We start from the raw sequence: 13,382 nt of genomic DNA, 5'->3' as shown, positions 1-13,382 counted from the left end.
ATCGTATCAAGTATGACGAACGTCATGTATCATTTTGACAAGGCCAGAAAGGAGGTCAAAATGCCTCAGGGCTTCCTAGAGAAAGCAAGGCTGCAGAAAACATTCATTCAACATTCACTATCTCTGAATATTACATTAAAAGAATGGCTTAGTCAGCCAACTAAAAATGTAAGGCAATTGAGGAGTCCTTGCTTTCTCCTCCACACCAGTCAAGAATAATATGTGAATGCACTCACCTTTTTTGCTCTTTGTGCTATATTGGGTGTTCTAGTGAGAAGCTTTTCAATCAGGTATTCTCTATTCTGCAAAACCAACATTTGTTAAATTAAAAATCATTACAAGGAAAGAAGAAATTTCACATAGATTTTAAGGCAGAGCAAAATTTACTCATAGGGTTAAACGTTTTACCTTGGCTTTCTGGAAAAATTTGCATTTTAATAGTTCTGCTGCTGTGGGCCTGAAAGATCAATAATAAATTAGAACAGAAAACAAAGACCCCTCTCAATGAATACAGTACAAGACGTTAGTTAAACGGTACGTCTCTAATACTTTTGAATTAGTACTGTATGAATGGGGAATGAATGATCATAGCTACAGAATTAATTCACACGAACTCACTTACCACACATGAAAAAAATTAAGCCTCTCTATGGCAAAAATACCAAAAGAGAGAGGAAAAAAGTCTCTTAAGCTGTCAATTTCCCCCCCTTTTTTGTTCAACACAAATGCATTTAACCTTTAAAAAAAACAAATAAGATAAACAAAAAAAAACCCACAAAAAAAGTCAGGTATTGTTTTCTTCCCCAAATGACTCTACAAATACAACTAAAACTTTGCTCCACAGCAATAAAAGCATAATTACATTTTCCAAACAGCAGCATCAGTACCTCCTATGGGCATTCTTTTACTTGACTGATGTCAGCAGGTATTCACAACAAACTATACTGACACTATTAACATGATGCATAAACCAAAGAGGGTCATCAGGATCATCTTCCACTCAAACACACAAATACAAATCAAAGCAACAGCTGTAAGGTAAAAACTGGCACACTTCATTTTTACTTTCAGTTCTGTTTAAGTCTGTTTCAGCATTACCAAGAGATAACCACAATCTCACAGCTACCAAAGTGATTCCAACAGCAGGTTTTGTCTCCCTAGCTGCAGGGATCCAAAAAGCTACTTATTTAGCCAAAGCCAGACTCTGGTACTGAAGCAGACTCTGGAGAGAAAGCAATGCATCTCTTGGAATGAGGTAAAATCATCCATCATTTCCATTAGGAGCCCATACCACCATCCAGGACTAATTTTGACATAGCTAAATTTAGGGAAGTCAAAATCTTCAAGATTCATAATTTCTAAATAAGCAGATGCAACATCTGCTCTAGTTTTCCATTTGAATTCCAGCAAGAGATTGAATATAGCACAAACAAGGTAAGACACTGAGAAAACTTCCATTTGGAAAAATCTCAATCTCTAACAACCCCCAAAATCTGACCTAGTTTATTTCTTCAAGGACAGATCTGAAAAGTAAGTGAGCAGAAGAGGAGTAGTAAATAGTCTGTACATATATATCAGCTCACTCCTGCAAGAAATAATGAAACAACTCTTGACATTAACAAAAAGAATTCAATTTAGACACAGACAGTAGGTTCCATAGAGCATGTATTTTTCTTCACCTCCAAAGTACCAAGCTCTACAATAAAGGAGTTCTGATTAGTGGTTCTGTGGAGACCACCAGGCTCAGTAGTAATTCAGACATGTATCTTGGATGAGCAAAAAGGAAGGGAAACTATTAAAAAGAAAAATCAGCTTCTCTGTCAAAGTTTTAAAGTTCTCAAAGTACAGTACCATCACATCTCATAACATGGCTATGCACACTTAAAAGCTACATTTTAGTAAAGTTTTATCCAAACTAGTGTTCTCCATTCCTCTACCATTAATTATGCCAGACACTTCTGAACTGGTCTGGACATGCTTTCTGGCCCTGTTTTTCCACACAAGCTGTGGCAATGAATTGCAGCTGAGGACTGTGAGCAGCATCCTTGGCACTGGAGAGAAACACCCACACACAAATCCCCAAAAGAAAAACATCATAGTCTCAGACAACAGCAGTGCAATGCCAGTCCTAGAATTTGCCACAAAGAGCAAGGACTTCTCCCACAACTGACATGACAGCTACTGGAGGGATCTCTGTGCAAAATTACATCCTGGCTTGTGAGAAATGTGAAAAATAGTGATGATCCCCTCCATATAAAAATAATTGCTCTATACCAGTACAGAGTAACTGGCACACACATCTAAGCATCTATCTGCTAGCCTAATTGTTCCATTCAAGGCAATCCTGAGTATGAATATATTGCATGTGTTTTAATAAATGTATAAACTCAAATAAGTACCTTAAAAACTAATGTTTCAACACTGATGCCTTTACTGCACATCAGGTAACTCAGCATCATGTATTCAAGGAGACAAGAAAAACTCCTTTTATTTACTTCTCATTACGTCATACCAATTTAATCTTGCCCTGAAAATTGCTGGATAATGGAAACTAAAAGAAGCTTGATTATCAAGAGCTTGATTATCCATTATTATTATTATTCATTCCTATGTGTAAGCAGCCAAACTGCAATACTAAGCTTAAAAGCATCAGGACTTGCTACTAAGACCAACAAGGGTAAAGGGTTTGGGAATCTGAAAGCAGTAAACAAATGATCTTCGAGTGAAATAAAAATTTTCAAGTATTTAAAGAATAAAGATGTTGCCACAATCTTTTTTCTTAATTATACTGGTTCTTCAGCATTCCTGCTGTCACTTTTTCAATTTGGCTCCCTACAACCACATCCTGGACTTAGGCTAGTATTACCTCAGGAAGTATACACCATAAACGACACATACAATCAGGATTGCTCTCTCAGAAAAATCTTTCCCCAGAAATACTCTGAAACTCTAGAAAACAGTGATATACTAAATACCTTAGGAATTAATGTTAATTAGAATGTGCTTCCTAGAACTCTTCAGAAAAAAAAGCCTAAAAAAATGGGTCTGCATAAAAATGAATAAATAAATTAATCACTCAGGGAACTTGGGACCTCAACAATGGTTTTAGAATAGATGTTTAATACTTTCGTCATCTTGGCTATTCAAAAAACATAGCAAGAAAGAACAAACAGCAAAGATACCATGACATGCAATTCCCTACATAAGCATGAGAAAAACCCAACAAGCTTGAAGGCCCTAACTTTACAGTAAAAAAAATAAACACATCTTAGTAAGTAATTTTCTCTGGAAATATCCCAGTTAAAAGCAACAATAAGTTGATGTCACAAAATGAGAAAAATTAACATAAAATTATTTATTTTTAATTTCTTTTAAAGGCCAAGAGAATGATATATTTGGTTACCAACAGTTCTGCTGATCAATCTGAACAGTCTTGTTAGACTTGTGCACAGTATCAAGATTTATATCTTGCTTCAGATGAGAAATTAAGATGTAGAGCAAGGACTTTTGTTTGATCGGAGTTCAGTTCAATACTGTGTTTAAGTATAAACATATTAAGTTAACAATCAGAAGAAGTAAACTTAAAGAACAGTTAAGAGGCAATTTCTTCTCCTCAGATGGAGGTGACTGAAGGCTGCCATTTACAAAATTCAAATCACACATTTAAAGATTATGTCTTAACTGTAACTTAAAAGTAGTCCGTATATTTTTAAAAATAATTCCATTTTACATGGCAATAGTGACCTACCTTTTGGAAGGATCTTTTTGAAGGCATAACGAGATTAGTTTTCTAAAGGATTTGCCATACTTTTTCATCATCTCCTTGTCCTCTACACCTGTCTCTAAAGTGGGAGGGTCATTTTGAAGCGTTAGCATTAACACCTAAAATAAACCCAAAAATGAGGTGTGAGCAAAAGCAATCTGAAATGTAGAAATTAGAAGAGAAAAAATACTACACAGAATACATCTATTTAGATACCCTAAGTTGCTATTGAAAATGAAGTAGTACTAACTACTAGCAGCATTAATAATACAGCTAACAGCATTAAGTAATACAAAGTGACTGTTACTTTCATAGGAGGGTATTTGTGATAAGGTGCTGCTCCTGTTGCTAACTCAATGGCTGTTATCCCAAAACTCCACATATCGGCCTTGAAGTCATAACCTCGCACCTGAAACAGAATCAGAAGGGAAAACCAAGGTGGTAATGTCTCAAGTTCCAAAATTAAAAGACAAAATGTTTTAAATTTTTTATTGGCATTAGAAATACCTGCTCCATTACTTCAGGTGCCATCCAACAGGGAGTACCAACAAATGTTTTTCTTACTTTGTTACGAGTAACATCACCTCCAGTTGCTAAAAATGCACTAACACCAAAATCTGGGAAAGAGGAGGAAAGTTGAAATCTGTTAAACTACCAATAACAAAGCAAAAGTTTTACATTTTAGAAATTAAGTCAGCTCCTAAAGGTATACTTATAGAAACTCTCCATTGTAGAGCTGACCTTTGCTGCACAACAAACTGTTCATGAAATCCTATGGAATAGATGGTATAGTTTTATCACCTCACAAAAACATCCTCGAGTTTAACCTCTCAGTATGTGCCTTCCTGAATAAGGTTGCAAAGGACTCCAGTACATCTGTCACTTAAGGTTTTCAAATATGCACTTTGTGCCAAGGTTTGTATCTGCTGTTGTTCAAACACAAGGAGCTTCTTCTGCATAGCAACTAAATATGAACATGATTTGAACAAGAGGGAACATAGTATGTAATTTAAATTCTTACAGGAATTTGACAAGTCAAAGACAATCAGCAAAGTCATCAATAATATGTATTTAATAGTAGATCAGGACATGAATAGCTTTTTCCAAATTCTAAAATAGAAGGGGGGGAAAAAAAAGCTCAGTGTTCTGGTAACTCATTACTACATCAGCAATGGCTGTAGGGGAGAGGTAGGTGTGTAACTGGAAGAAAAAGCAGGTTCCCAATGTATGCAGAAATACTGTCAATTTTTAATGGAGCTTTATGTATTTTCAACTGTACTATTTACAATCCAGTTATACTGATACAGAGTAGTTTACTATAGACTTCAATTTATTTCCTACTGCTTTCCTATTGTTACTTGATTTTAAGGCTGAATAAAAAAGCCCTCCAGTAACTACAGAAAAATGTAGTTTTATCATTATTTGACACTGGCATATTAAAGCCCTTAAAATACATGTTTACATGGTACTTTGAAAGCATCATTTATACAAAAATTACAAGTTCTGTCTACAGTCATTTTTATTAGCGAGGGCTTTCAGTGCTCTGTCACCCACTATAGACTGTGGAAGGCCTGGCACTGTGCTGGGGGAACAGGCAGGTATCACCACCTGCTCCCTCTGTTTTCCAGATAATCTGATACCATTCTGAGAGATGGGATATGAGCCTTGCTCTTAGGAGGCCAAATAATCTTATTCTTACAGACTACAGCTCAAGAAGCACATTAAGGCACTCACAGGACACTGAAGATGCTAAACTGCATCCAACAGACAGCACTGCCAGACAAATGGCAGATATGCCAAAAATAATTCCCAGCGAGATATATCTCATGCATCTCAGTGACTAGTTAACTTATAGTCAAAGTCCTTATGAAGGACAGTATACACAGATTGTTGGATCCCCAAGAACTATTACAACTACTTGCAGAAAAAAAAATGAAATCAACAGAAATATCAGTTTCTACTATTTGCAAGCTGTTTAAAGTTCATGGGTGGATCACATGGAAACACTAAGAGGACATCAGAAAGTTCCCTTATATATTTGATGGGACACAGAGAAATACTGAATAATTTCTGAGTCAAGTATCATTAATCAAGAATCCTGAAATCTGAAACTGGGTAACTTGTGGCTACAGCACCCCAAAAGGAATAGTTAAAAGCCAACAGAAAAACTTCTGCCTTTGATATCAGTTGGTCCAGCTTGCAACTACCTTTTTCTTTTATTTATCCATTACTCTACCACCAACATTACCTGCTATTTGTACAGAGCCATCCTCACCCAGAAGAATGTTGCCAGCCTTCAAATCTCTACAATGTACAAACAGGGGTTAGCATGAAAGTGCATACTGCACATTTTATGCAAACAAATAAATACTGTACACTTGAATAGTTTCAAAAGACAGCATATTCAGATTTAAACCAGAAAAAGGAAGCTGAAGCACAAAATATAACTGAATAACATTAAAACAGAATGCAGAACTCAAACTCACAAACTTTCAGGTATAAAAAGACCAGAATTCAGCTTTAGCATAAAATGAGCAGAATTCAGGGATGGTTTTTAAGAAAATAGGTATTTAGGTCCAAAGTCTGTTTTACCACCTTTTACAAATATATTCTCACAAACTGAAAGCTTCCAGAGCTTTAAACGAAGAAGTAATGCTTTTTCACATCCAAGTGCACCACTAATAAAGAAGAAAGTTGAAAAAAAATTCTCCTCTTTGATCTCTTCAGAGAAGAGACCTATCTTCAAGAAAGGTAAATGCACTGTACATTTCTACCCAATTAAGCTGTTAAAGCTCAGGAATCGCAGCCATATTTTGCTATAGGGTATAGTGATGAAATGTTACTTGGCATTGAATGTGTTCAAAATTTAGTATGTGCTTAAGAGTTAACAATATCCATTTAACACACTCTTCACATGTAATGTTCAGAAGAAAACTTTGTGGTTGTTTTGGTTTGGTTTGTTTGGTTTTTTTTAATAGAAACATGTACCCTATTCTTAATGCACATTTTAATACTGTCATACAGAATCTATCATAACAAGACTTGAGAAAATTAATCTTTCCAAGTTTTATTGAATTTGCATTACTACTGAAAGGTAACATAACCTGTTTCCTCATATATAAATACAAGATACATATATATATAAGCATATAAAAAAGAATGTACTGAAACAACAGAACAAGATCCCTGAATAATTCTGAAAACATCTCCAACTAACAAATGCCACCTGACACAGTATTCCGTGAACTGTACCACAGCATTCACCCATAATGTACATAGGAAGTTGAAGGCACAGTTTTCAACTTCAACAGGACTTCTGCCCAGTTTAAAAAAGGAGAAATCTCAGATGTATCATACAGATCTCTCTTTTTATCTTAAGGTACTTTAAGAATAGACAAGGGGAATTCACAAATCTGACCTCAAAGAGTCCTTGTTATCCTTAAAATCTCATGAATGTGCCCTTCACAACAACATCATCTTAACAGAATACTGTGAATTAAGATCTGAGGCAGATCTTTGGAATTCCAGACCAGAAGTCAAAATAACTGTACTTTATTTATCCATTTATCTCAATTTTCTCTCTGCAAAAGGAGGAAACAGCTCTTGCTTTACATCAGTGACAGTTCGTTTATGAGATATAAGAAGTACACATAAAAAACAGTTACTGTGCTACATCTGTACCACCTCCATTCTGAGAGTCCTATCTGCAGCAAACCTGGTTTTAGGATAAAAGAAACAGAGCTTGAAACAGCTTGAAACAGAGAATCCACTGCTGGCACATTCCTTAGAAGAAAAATTCACCTCAATAAAATTAATAGGAAGGTCAGAACACACTTCCAACAATGAAACAGTGGGAACAACCTCTGGGTTCCTACAGTAGATATGTACAGACCACCCCAAGGGATCTGCACAATTTACATGGAGGAAGTCAGTGGAGAGAGAATATACAGAAGACAGCAATCATTAGATGCATATACACTAAGATGCAGTTCCACAGTACCAATCCCAGCTCCACATGTGGCCATAAAAAAAGGTCTGTAGAGTTGTGATAGATATTTACTGACTACCAGGAAAAAAAATCATTTCGCATTTTGACAGGAGTCCCCAAGCACCCAAGATTACAGGTTTACTGTGCAACACAATAACCAAGTCACAAAACATATCCCATAAACTAGAAGCAGATTAGGTAGCTGGAGCACCAGCAGGAACAGGACTACAGACCACAGTTCTGGCATGCTTATCACAGCACAAATCTATCCAAACTAGAAAAGAGAGATAGGATAAAGACCCAGGCAAATAGTAAATACTAGTGACAAACTGCAACCAAGATTACAGCATCTGCTCAAGCACTTGATAATTCCTGATTACACTTACGGTATGTGAAAGAGGCAATACAACTTGCTTAGCCAAGCCACTGCAGCTGACCAGAATCAACAAGCTACAGTCAGTTTTGAAAATGCTTTTCACTATGTATATGCTCCTACCTGTGAATTTGCCCATTCCTGTGTAGATAGTCTAAGCCCTCCAAAACTTCTTTAAGAATTGTTGCTATTATGGGTTCTTCAAGCACACCATTTTTGTGCTCTCCTCTGTTGACAATATACTTTATTATATCAAGCATTGAACCTGTATTACAGATCCAGGAAAGAAAAAAAGTATATACAAAGCATTATCACATCAGATTCTTTAGAAAGCTGTATTTCTTCATCCTTTCTACACTACTGCAATTTAAATCTTTGCATGTATGTGTAAATGCTTCATGTAACTAGCTCTTAGAATAAAGCACACCACTAACCCATCCAAACGAGATACAGAGCACTGCTTTTTGTCAAAAATACTGAAACACTTAATGATCCATTAGAAAGATCTGCTAACAGCTTGCCAAGCAACCACTTATTAAAAATTCAGGAGTACCCCATATTTGAACAGATATGTACTGCAAAGATCTTGGTTTATTATCCAGTTTAGATTACGGTTCATGTGTTCACGATGTAAACACGCAGCTGCAGGTTTGGAAGGAGACAAATGCAAACAAATGATAACATTCCCAGTGACACACAGTTTGACATTGAACTTCAGTTATTATACATTTCAAGGCATTTAATGGAAGCATTTTGTTTTTATCCAGGCATTATTCAACAGCTCACAGTACATTTCTGTCATGAATCACTAGTTTCTCTCACGCTCTGGGCTCGCTATTGCTTGAACTGACCAATTCAACCAAATGCGACACAAGTGTTACGAGCACTTCCCATCCTTGTTTTCCAGCATCATAGTGAAGCAGCCTGCTGCCATCAAGACTAATCTTGAACAACATCGTGTAACAACCAGGACCATCACACCTTATTTTGGAGCCTCTCTTTTCTAAACTACAAGCACATTAAGCTCAGCCCCCTTTTTCCCTCTTCCAGAACTAAATAAGAATTTTATACCATTAACCATCATCATAAAAAAATGCAATGAGTGTTTGGTTAGCTTAAGCAATAAAAAGGATGCAATACGTGTAATACTTGGCCCAGGATGAATCTTGCTTGAATAAGGAATGAGTAATACTCACTATGAAATCAGAAATATATGCATTTTTATAAAAATACAGGGGATCCTAGAGAAACTCCATAAAATATCAGATTGACAGAATTGACTTAATTCCAATCAGTTTTCCCTATACAGCCTTAATAGAGAATTTTGATATACTGATTCTGAATGAAAATTTAATTCTGTTTATGTAACTACTGTATTTCAGTAATTCTTAGCCTGTCCTATGAATACAGATATACAAACTTTGTAAAGTTGCACATTCCTGCTTAACATGCCTACATCTCGAGATTCATCCTATGTAGTGTCTACCCCTTCTCATTAGTTAGTTTAGATCAATGAACTCAAAGGTAATACATTAGGGAAAAAATCCTACAATTGCCTTGCATCTAAACAAGTAAAACCAGTAACTTACCCCCGCTTAATAGCTTCATAACCAGCCAAAGTTCATCCTTCACCACAAAAGATGTGTAATAGGTCACCACATTAGGGTGATTGCACTGACTCATTGCTTGAATTTCTTTCTGTAAGAAATACAAAGCCCAACACAACAGAGCCAGCTATCAGTTTTGCTAATATAAAGTTTAATTTCCAAAGTGAAATACTGTAACAGAACTAAAGTATGTACAGAGTATGCACCAAGGCATTAAAACATTTTAATTTACCTAAAGATCTGCATGCAAGAAAAAGCATTATTGCTAAGAACACGAGGGAAGTTTGGCCAGGAGATTCAGGCATAGCTACACCACTTTTCTTCTGAGAACAGCAAAGAAATTACTGACTGTTAAAGTCTCAAATTCACAGTAAGCAATGAAGAATGAGTAGTGTCCAAGAGCTGACAGTGTGGGTACAGACTGGACAACAAAATGCAAGGCAAGATCAAAATCTACTGCATTTTCTGTTGAAAGGGGATATGAGAAGTACCATGGGAACAGGTAGGAAAGGAGGAAGGAAGCTGTCGGACAAAGGACACAGCACCTGTGGCTCAGCTACTGTGAGATGGACAGGTGGACACAGAGCCGTGCAATCAAACAGAAGTGGAGAAAAAGCAGTATTACAGACCAAAAGTCATAGGAAACAATTGACTAGAGGAACACACAGTCACCAACAGATGCACAACGTGGCACTACCAAGTAACACCATCTATGACATGCCACAGCTGTACACATTAAGAATGACTGCCTTGTATCTGTTAATTCAAGCAGAGTCCTTTTTGTATTCACTCTTTCACATAATTGCTCTGCAACACCTTTCCAGCCGCTCTCATTCTTCTGCCAATCCTTTACACAGAAGCATGAGGCCTCTTCTGTACCAGAGGGTTTGGCCTCAGACCAACTTAAGCTGCCACAACCATACTTCTCCCTGAAGAAGAGGCCCAATCCATCCCCGGTGCTAGAGGACATGCTCCTGGAGGGTGAGCCAGTGCAGAAGCCACTCCAGGTAAAAACAACTCTTCCTCCTCTCCTCCCTCCCTGAAAAGCAACTGCTTTGAGATGGACTGTGTTTCTCTCTGACTCAACAGCACTTGGGCAAGTTAGGCACCAAGCAGATCCCGCTTAGGTTAATTAAAGCTGCCACAAATGCCATTTTCAACTTTCAACCTCATTTTAGCAATGATCTGAAAGAGGTTTTTTGTTATTTGCAATGCACTGAAAATCACAGCTGATTTCTAATAAAAAGTTAATTATATGTATTAAAGACTGGGATTTAATCTCATGGTGCTTGTTGGTATTGAAGTCAGGCTGTACTCTGACACACATTTCAGCTTGTTCTGTTGTCCAAAGTTGTCCTCCTCAGACAACTTCTGAACCCTGAACTACAGAAAGAAGAATGCCTGGATAATAAGTCAATGAGCCTGAATATTAAGAGCAATTTTTGAGACAGGTCCCCCTCATCCCCCAGAAGACAGTAGGTGGAAAACAGAAGACAGACACGTGGGGCACATTTCCCTATCCCAGAAGACACGTCATCTTAAACATAAGACAAATTACCACCTCAGGTTCTTAATTCAGCCTCCCATTCCAAACCTTAACTGTAACTCTCCCACTCCTGGTTACTATTTAATTTCTTACACTGTTTTATTATTTTTCTATGCTGGTAATACAACAGTGACTCAAAAAGTCCACCTGACACCACTGGGCAAAAATGCACCTCATCTATTTTTCTCAGACATTAATAATGCAGAAATATAACTAATTGACTGAGATAAGATTCACTATCTTTAACTGTAAAGTGCTTTGAATATTTTACCTCCCTGCATCAACTCATGGGCAACAACTGAGCTACCACAGTAACCATGGCCAAAGGCACCTTGTGTCTCAGCTTTCATGACTTTTTTTTCCAAAGAGTCTTTGCAAAACAAAAATAAACAAACAGAAAGTATCTCATGAGAGATAAGGGATGAAATTTTAGTCAGGAAAGAATTAATTTCAGACTTGCAGTTCTAGAAAGCTCCTATCACAAACAGAAGAGTAAGCCTCCACAGACTTCTGTTATTTGCCTGTGGCCCGTGATATGCACAGATGAGAGAGAAAAGCATTCACTTAAAATACATTTCCAGGGAAACAGCTTGCAGCGGAACATCCAGGAGAACATGCTGGAGCCTTCTTCACATTCATGTCACCATAGACATTCAACAGCAGCAAAGTAACAGCAATGTAAGTCTCTTCCTCATCCCTCTCTTCTCCCTGGCTTGCACAAGCACAGGCGTCTGTGTGCTGCACCAGGAAAAATGCTCAGGTTAAAAGCTAACCTCTTTCAGCCAGGTTATTCCTGATCCAGTTTCACTGAGCAGCTGCATAAAAATGTCTTTCAGCCTAAGGGCAGGTGGGTGACACAGTTAATAAGCAACTGCGAGACAGCTCCTTCCCATGCTCAGCCGCAGCACCCAGGCCGGGCCCAGCTCCCGGTGACCAGGCAGGTGCCACCGCCCTGCGGGTGCCTCCCCAAGGCCTCCTCCACCTGGGTACGGCCCCTCACGGGCCAAGGGCTCCTCCAGAGATCCTGCCGCCAAGGGCAACCCAGAGCAGAAACACAAACAGCCCAGAAAATCTGTTCAATCAAACAGCCATTCTACAGAACATTCTTCAGATTGTAGTCTTGAGTTTTTGATTGTTTTAGAACACTGGAGGTAAAGGAATGGGGAAGATACCCAGTCAGGACAGTACTAAGGACCGGACTTCTTCCTTCGCTCAAGGGGTTAAGTTACACTTAGGTTACAATAGTGAGAACACAGGACATTGCAGGAAACAGAGTATCGAATTTCAGGAGTTTGGCAGTTTGTGTAACCTCAGTAATATTTAAACTCCCTCCCACACTGCCTTTCTATTTTAATTGACACTGGCCCAAATCCTAGGTATGCTTACATGGGCACCAGGCTTGATGCATTTCCACTTCTCTGAAGGCCACACAGCTGAGAATTTAAGAAGGGCGCCTGTGCACAGTATTCATAAGCACTCAGCACCAGCCTTTTAAAAACCAACATGTTCAGAGAGTTTTAGAACATCCCTGTGCCAATAAAAACTGTTTCATCAGAAAAATAAGTGATTAAAAACTGATTAGACTCAAAATTTTTAGACTCAAATTCTGCCAAAAATGCAAGAACATTCTAAGTACTATCAACTGAAATGAAAATGTTAGTACAGTTGTAACAAGAGTTTTGAAGGTCAATTACGCCTTTTTCCAGAAAAAGTCTCTATTTTTCAAGCAAAATTTTAAAGTTTCTCTAATAGAACTGAGTCATAAGTATACTGAGCCTCACAGAAAAAAGTTAATTATGTATGTATAATGCATGCACATATGTGTACGCGCTTCTTTAGGTCTCCTAATCAGGAACCAGGAAAACCAGATTTCATGTTCAGATCAAAACAGGTCAACAAAAGAAACAAAAAATCTGAGCACAGAAAAGCAGAAATTGACTTATGCTAAAAAATAAAAAAGATGATATGGACAGTTGTCTTTGTACCAAAAGAAAGCAATATAGGACCAAAAATTCAAGACCTACTGCCTCGTTTGACAGACAGTGGAGACATGTCAACAGTAAAGACACTCAAGCACTTGGGAAGGTAACTTTTTACAAGCTGGT

The 13,382-nt window shown here is 37.6% G+C and overlaps 1 protein-coding gene across 5 annotated transcripts in view; it reads right to left on the bottom strand.

Annotated features, from left to right (window-relative positions):
• STK39 (serine/threonine kinase 39) overlaps window positions 1-13,382 on the bottom strand; it is a 90,973-nt gene that overhangs the window by 56,171 nt on the left and 21,420 nt on the right. For all 5 annotated transcript variants that reach the window (XM_032114427.1, XM_032114426.1, XM_032114425.1 and 2 more), the window contains 8 exons: window positions 9,714-9,822; window positions 8,248-8,389; window positions 6,012-6,067; window positions 4,271-4,380; window positions 4,071-4,172; window positions 3,749-3,882; window positions 409-457; window positions 237-302 (listed from right to left, as the gene is read on the bottom strand). In XM_032114427.1, the coding sequence (XP_031970318.1) occupies window positions 237-302; window positions 409-457; window positions 3,749-3,882; window positions 4,071-4,172; window positions 4,271-4,380; window positions 6,012-6,067; window positions 8,248-8,389; window positions 9,714-9,822 (768 nt within the window). The remainder of the gene's footprint in view (window positions 1-236; window positions 303-408; window positions 458-3,748; window positions 3,883-4,070; window positions 4,173-4,270; window positions 4,381-6,011; window positions 6,068-8,247; window positions 8,390-9,713; window positions 9,823-13,382) is intronic.

Source organism: Corvus moneduloides, chromosome 7, assembly GCF_009650955.1.
Source record: "Corvus moneduloides isolate bCorMon1 chromosome 7, bCorMon1.pri, whole genome shotgun sequence".
Taxonomy (NCBI): Eukaryota; Metazoa; Chordata; class Aves; order Passeriformes; family Corvidae; genus Corvus; species Corvus moneduloides.
Note: the sequence above shows the minus strand (reverse complement) of the source record. Positions and strands in the feature narration are given on the sequence as shown.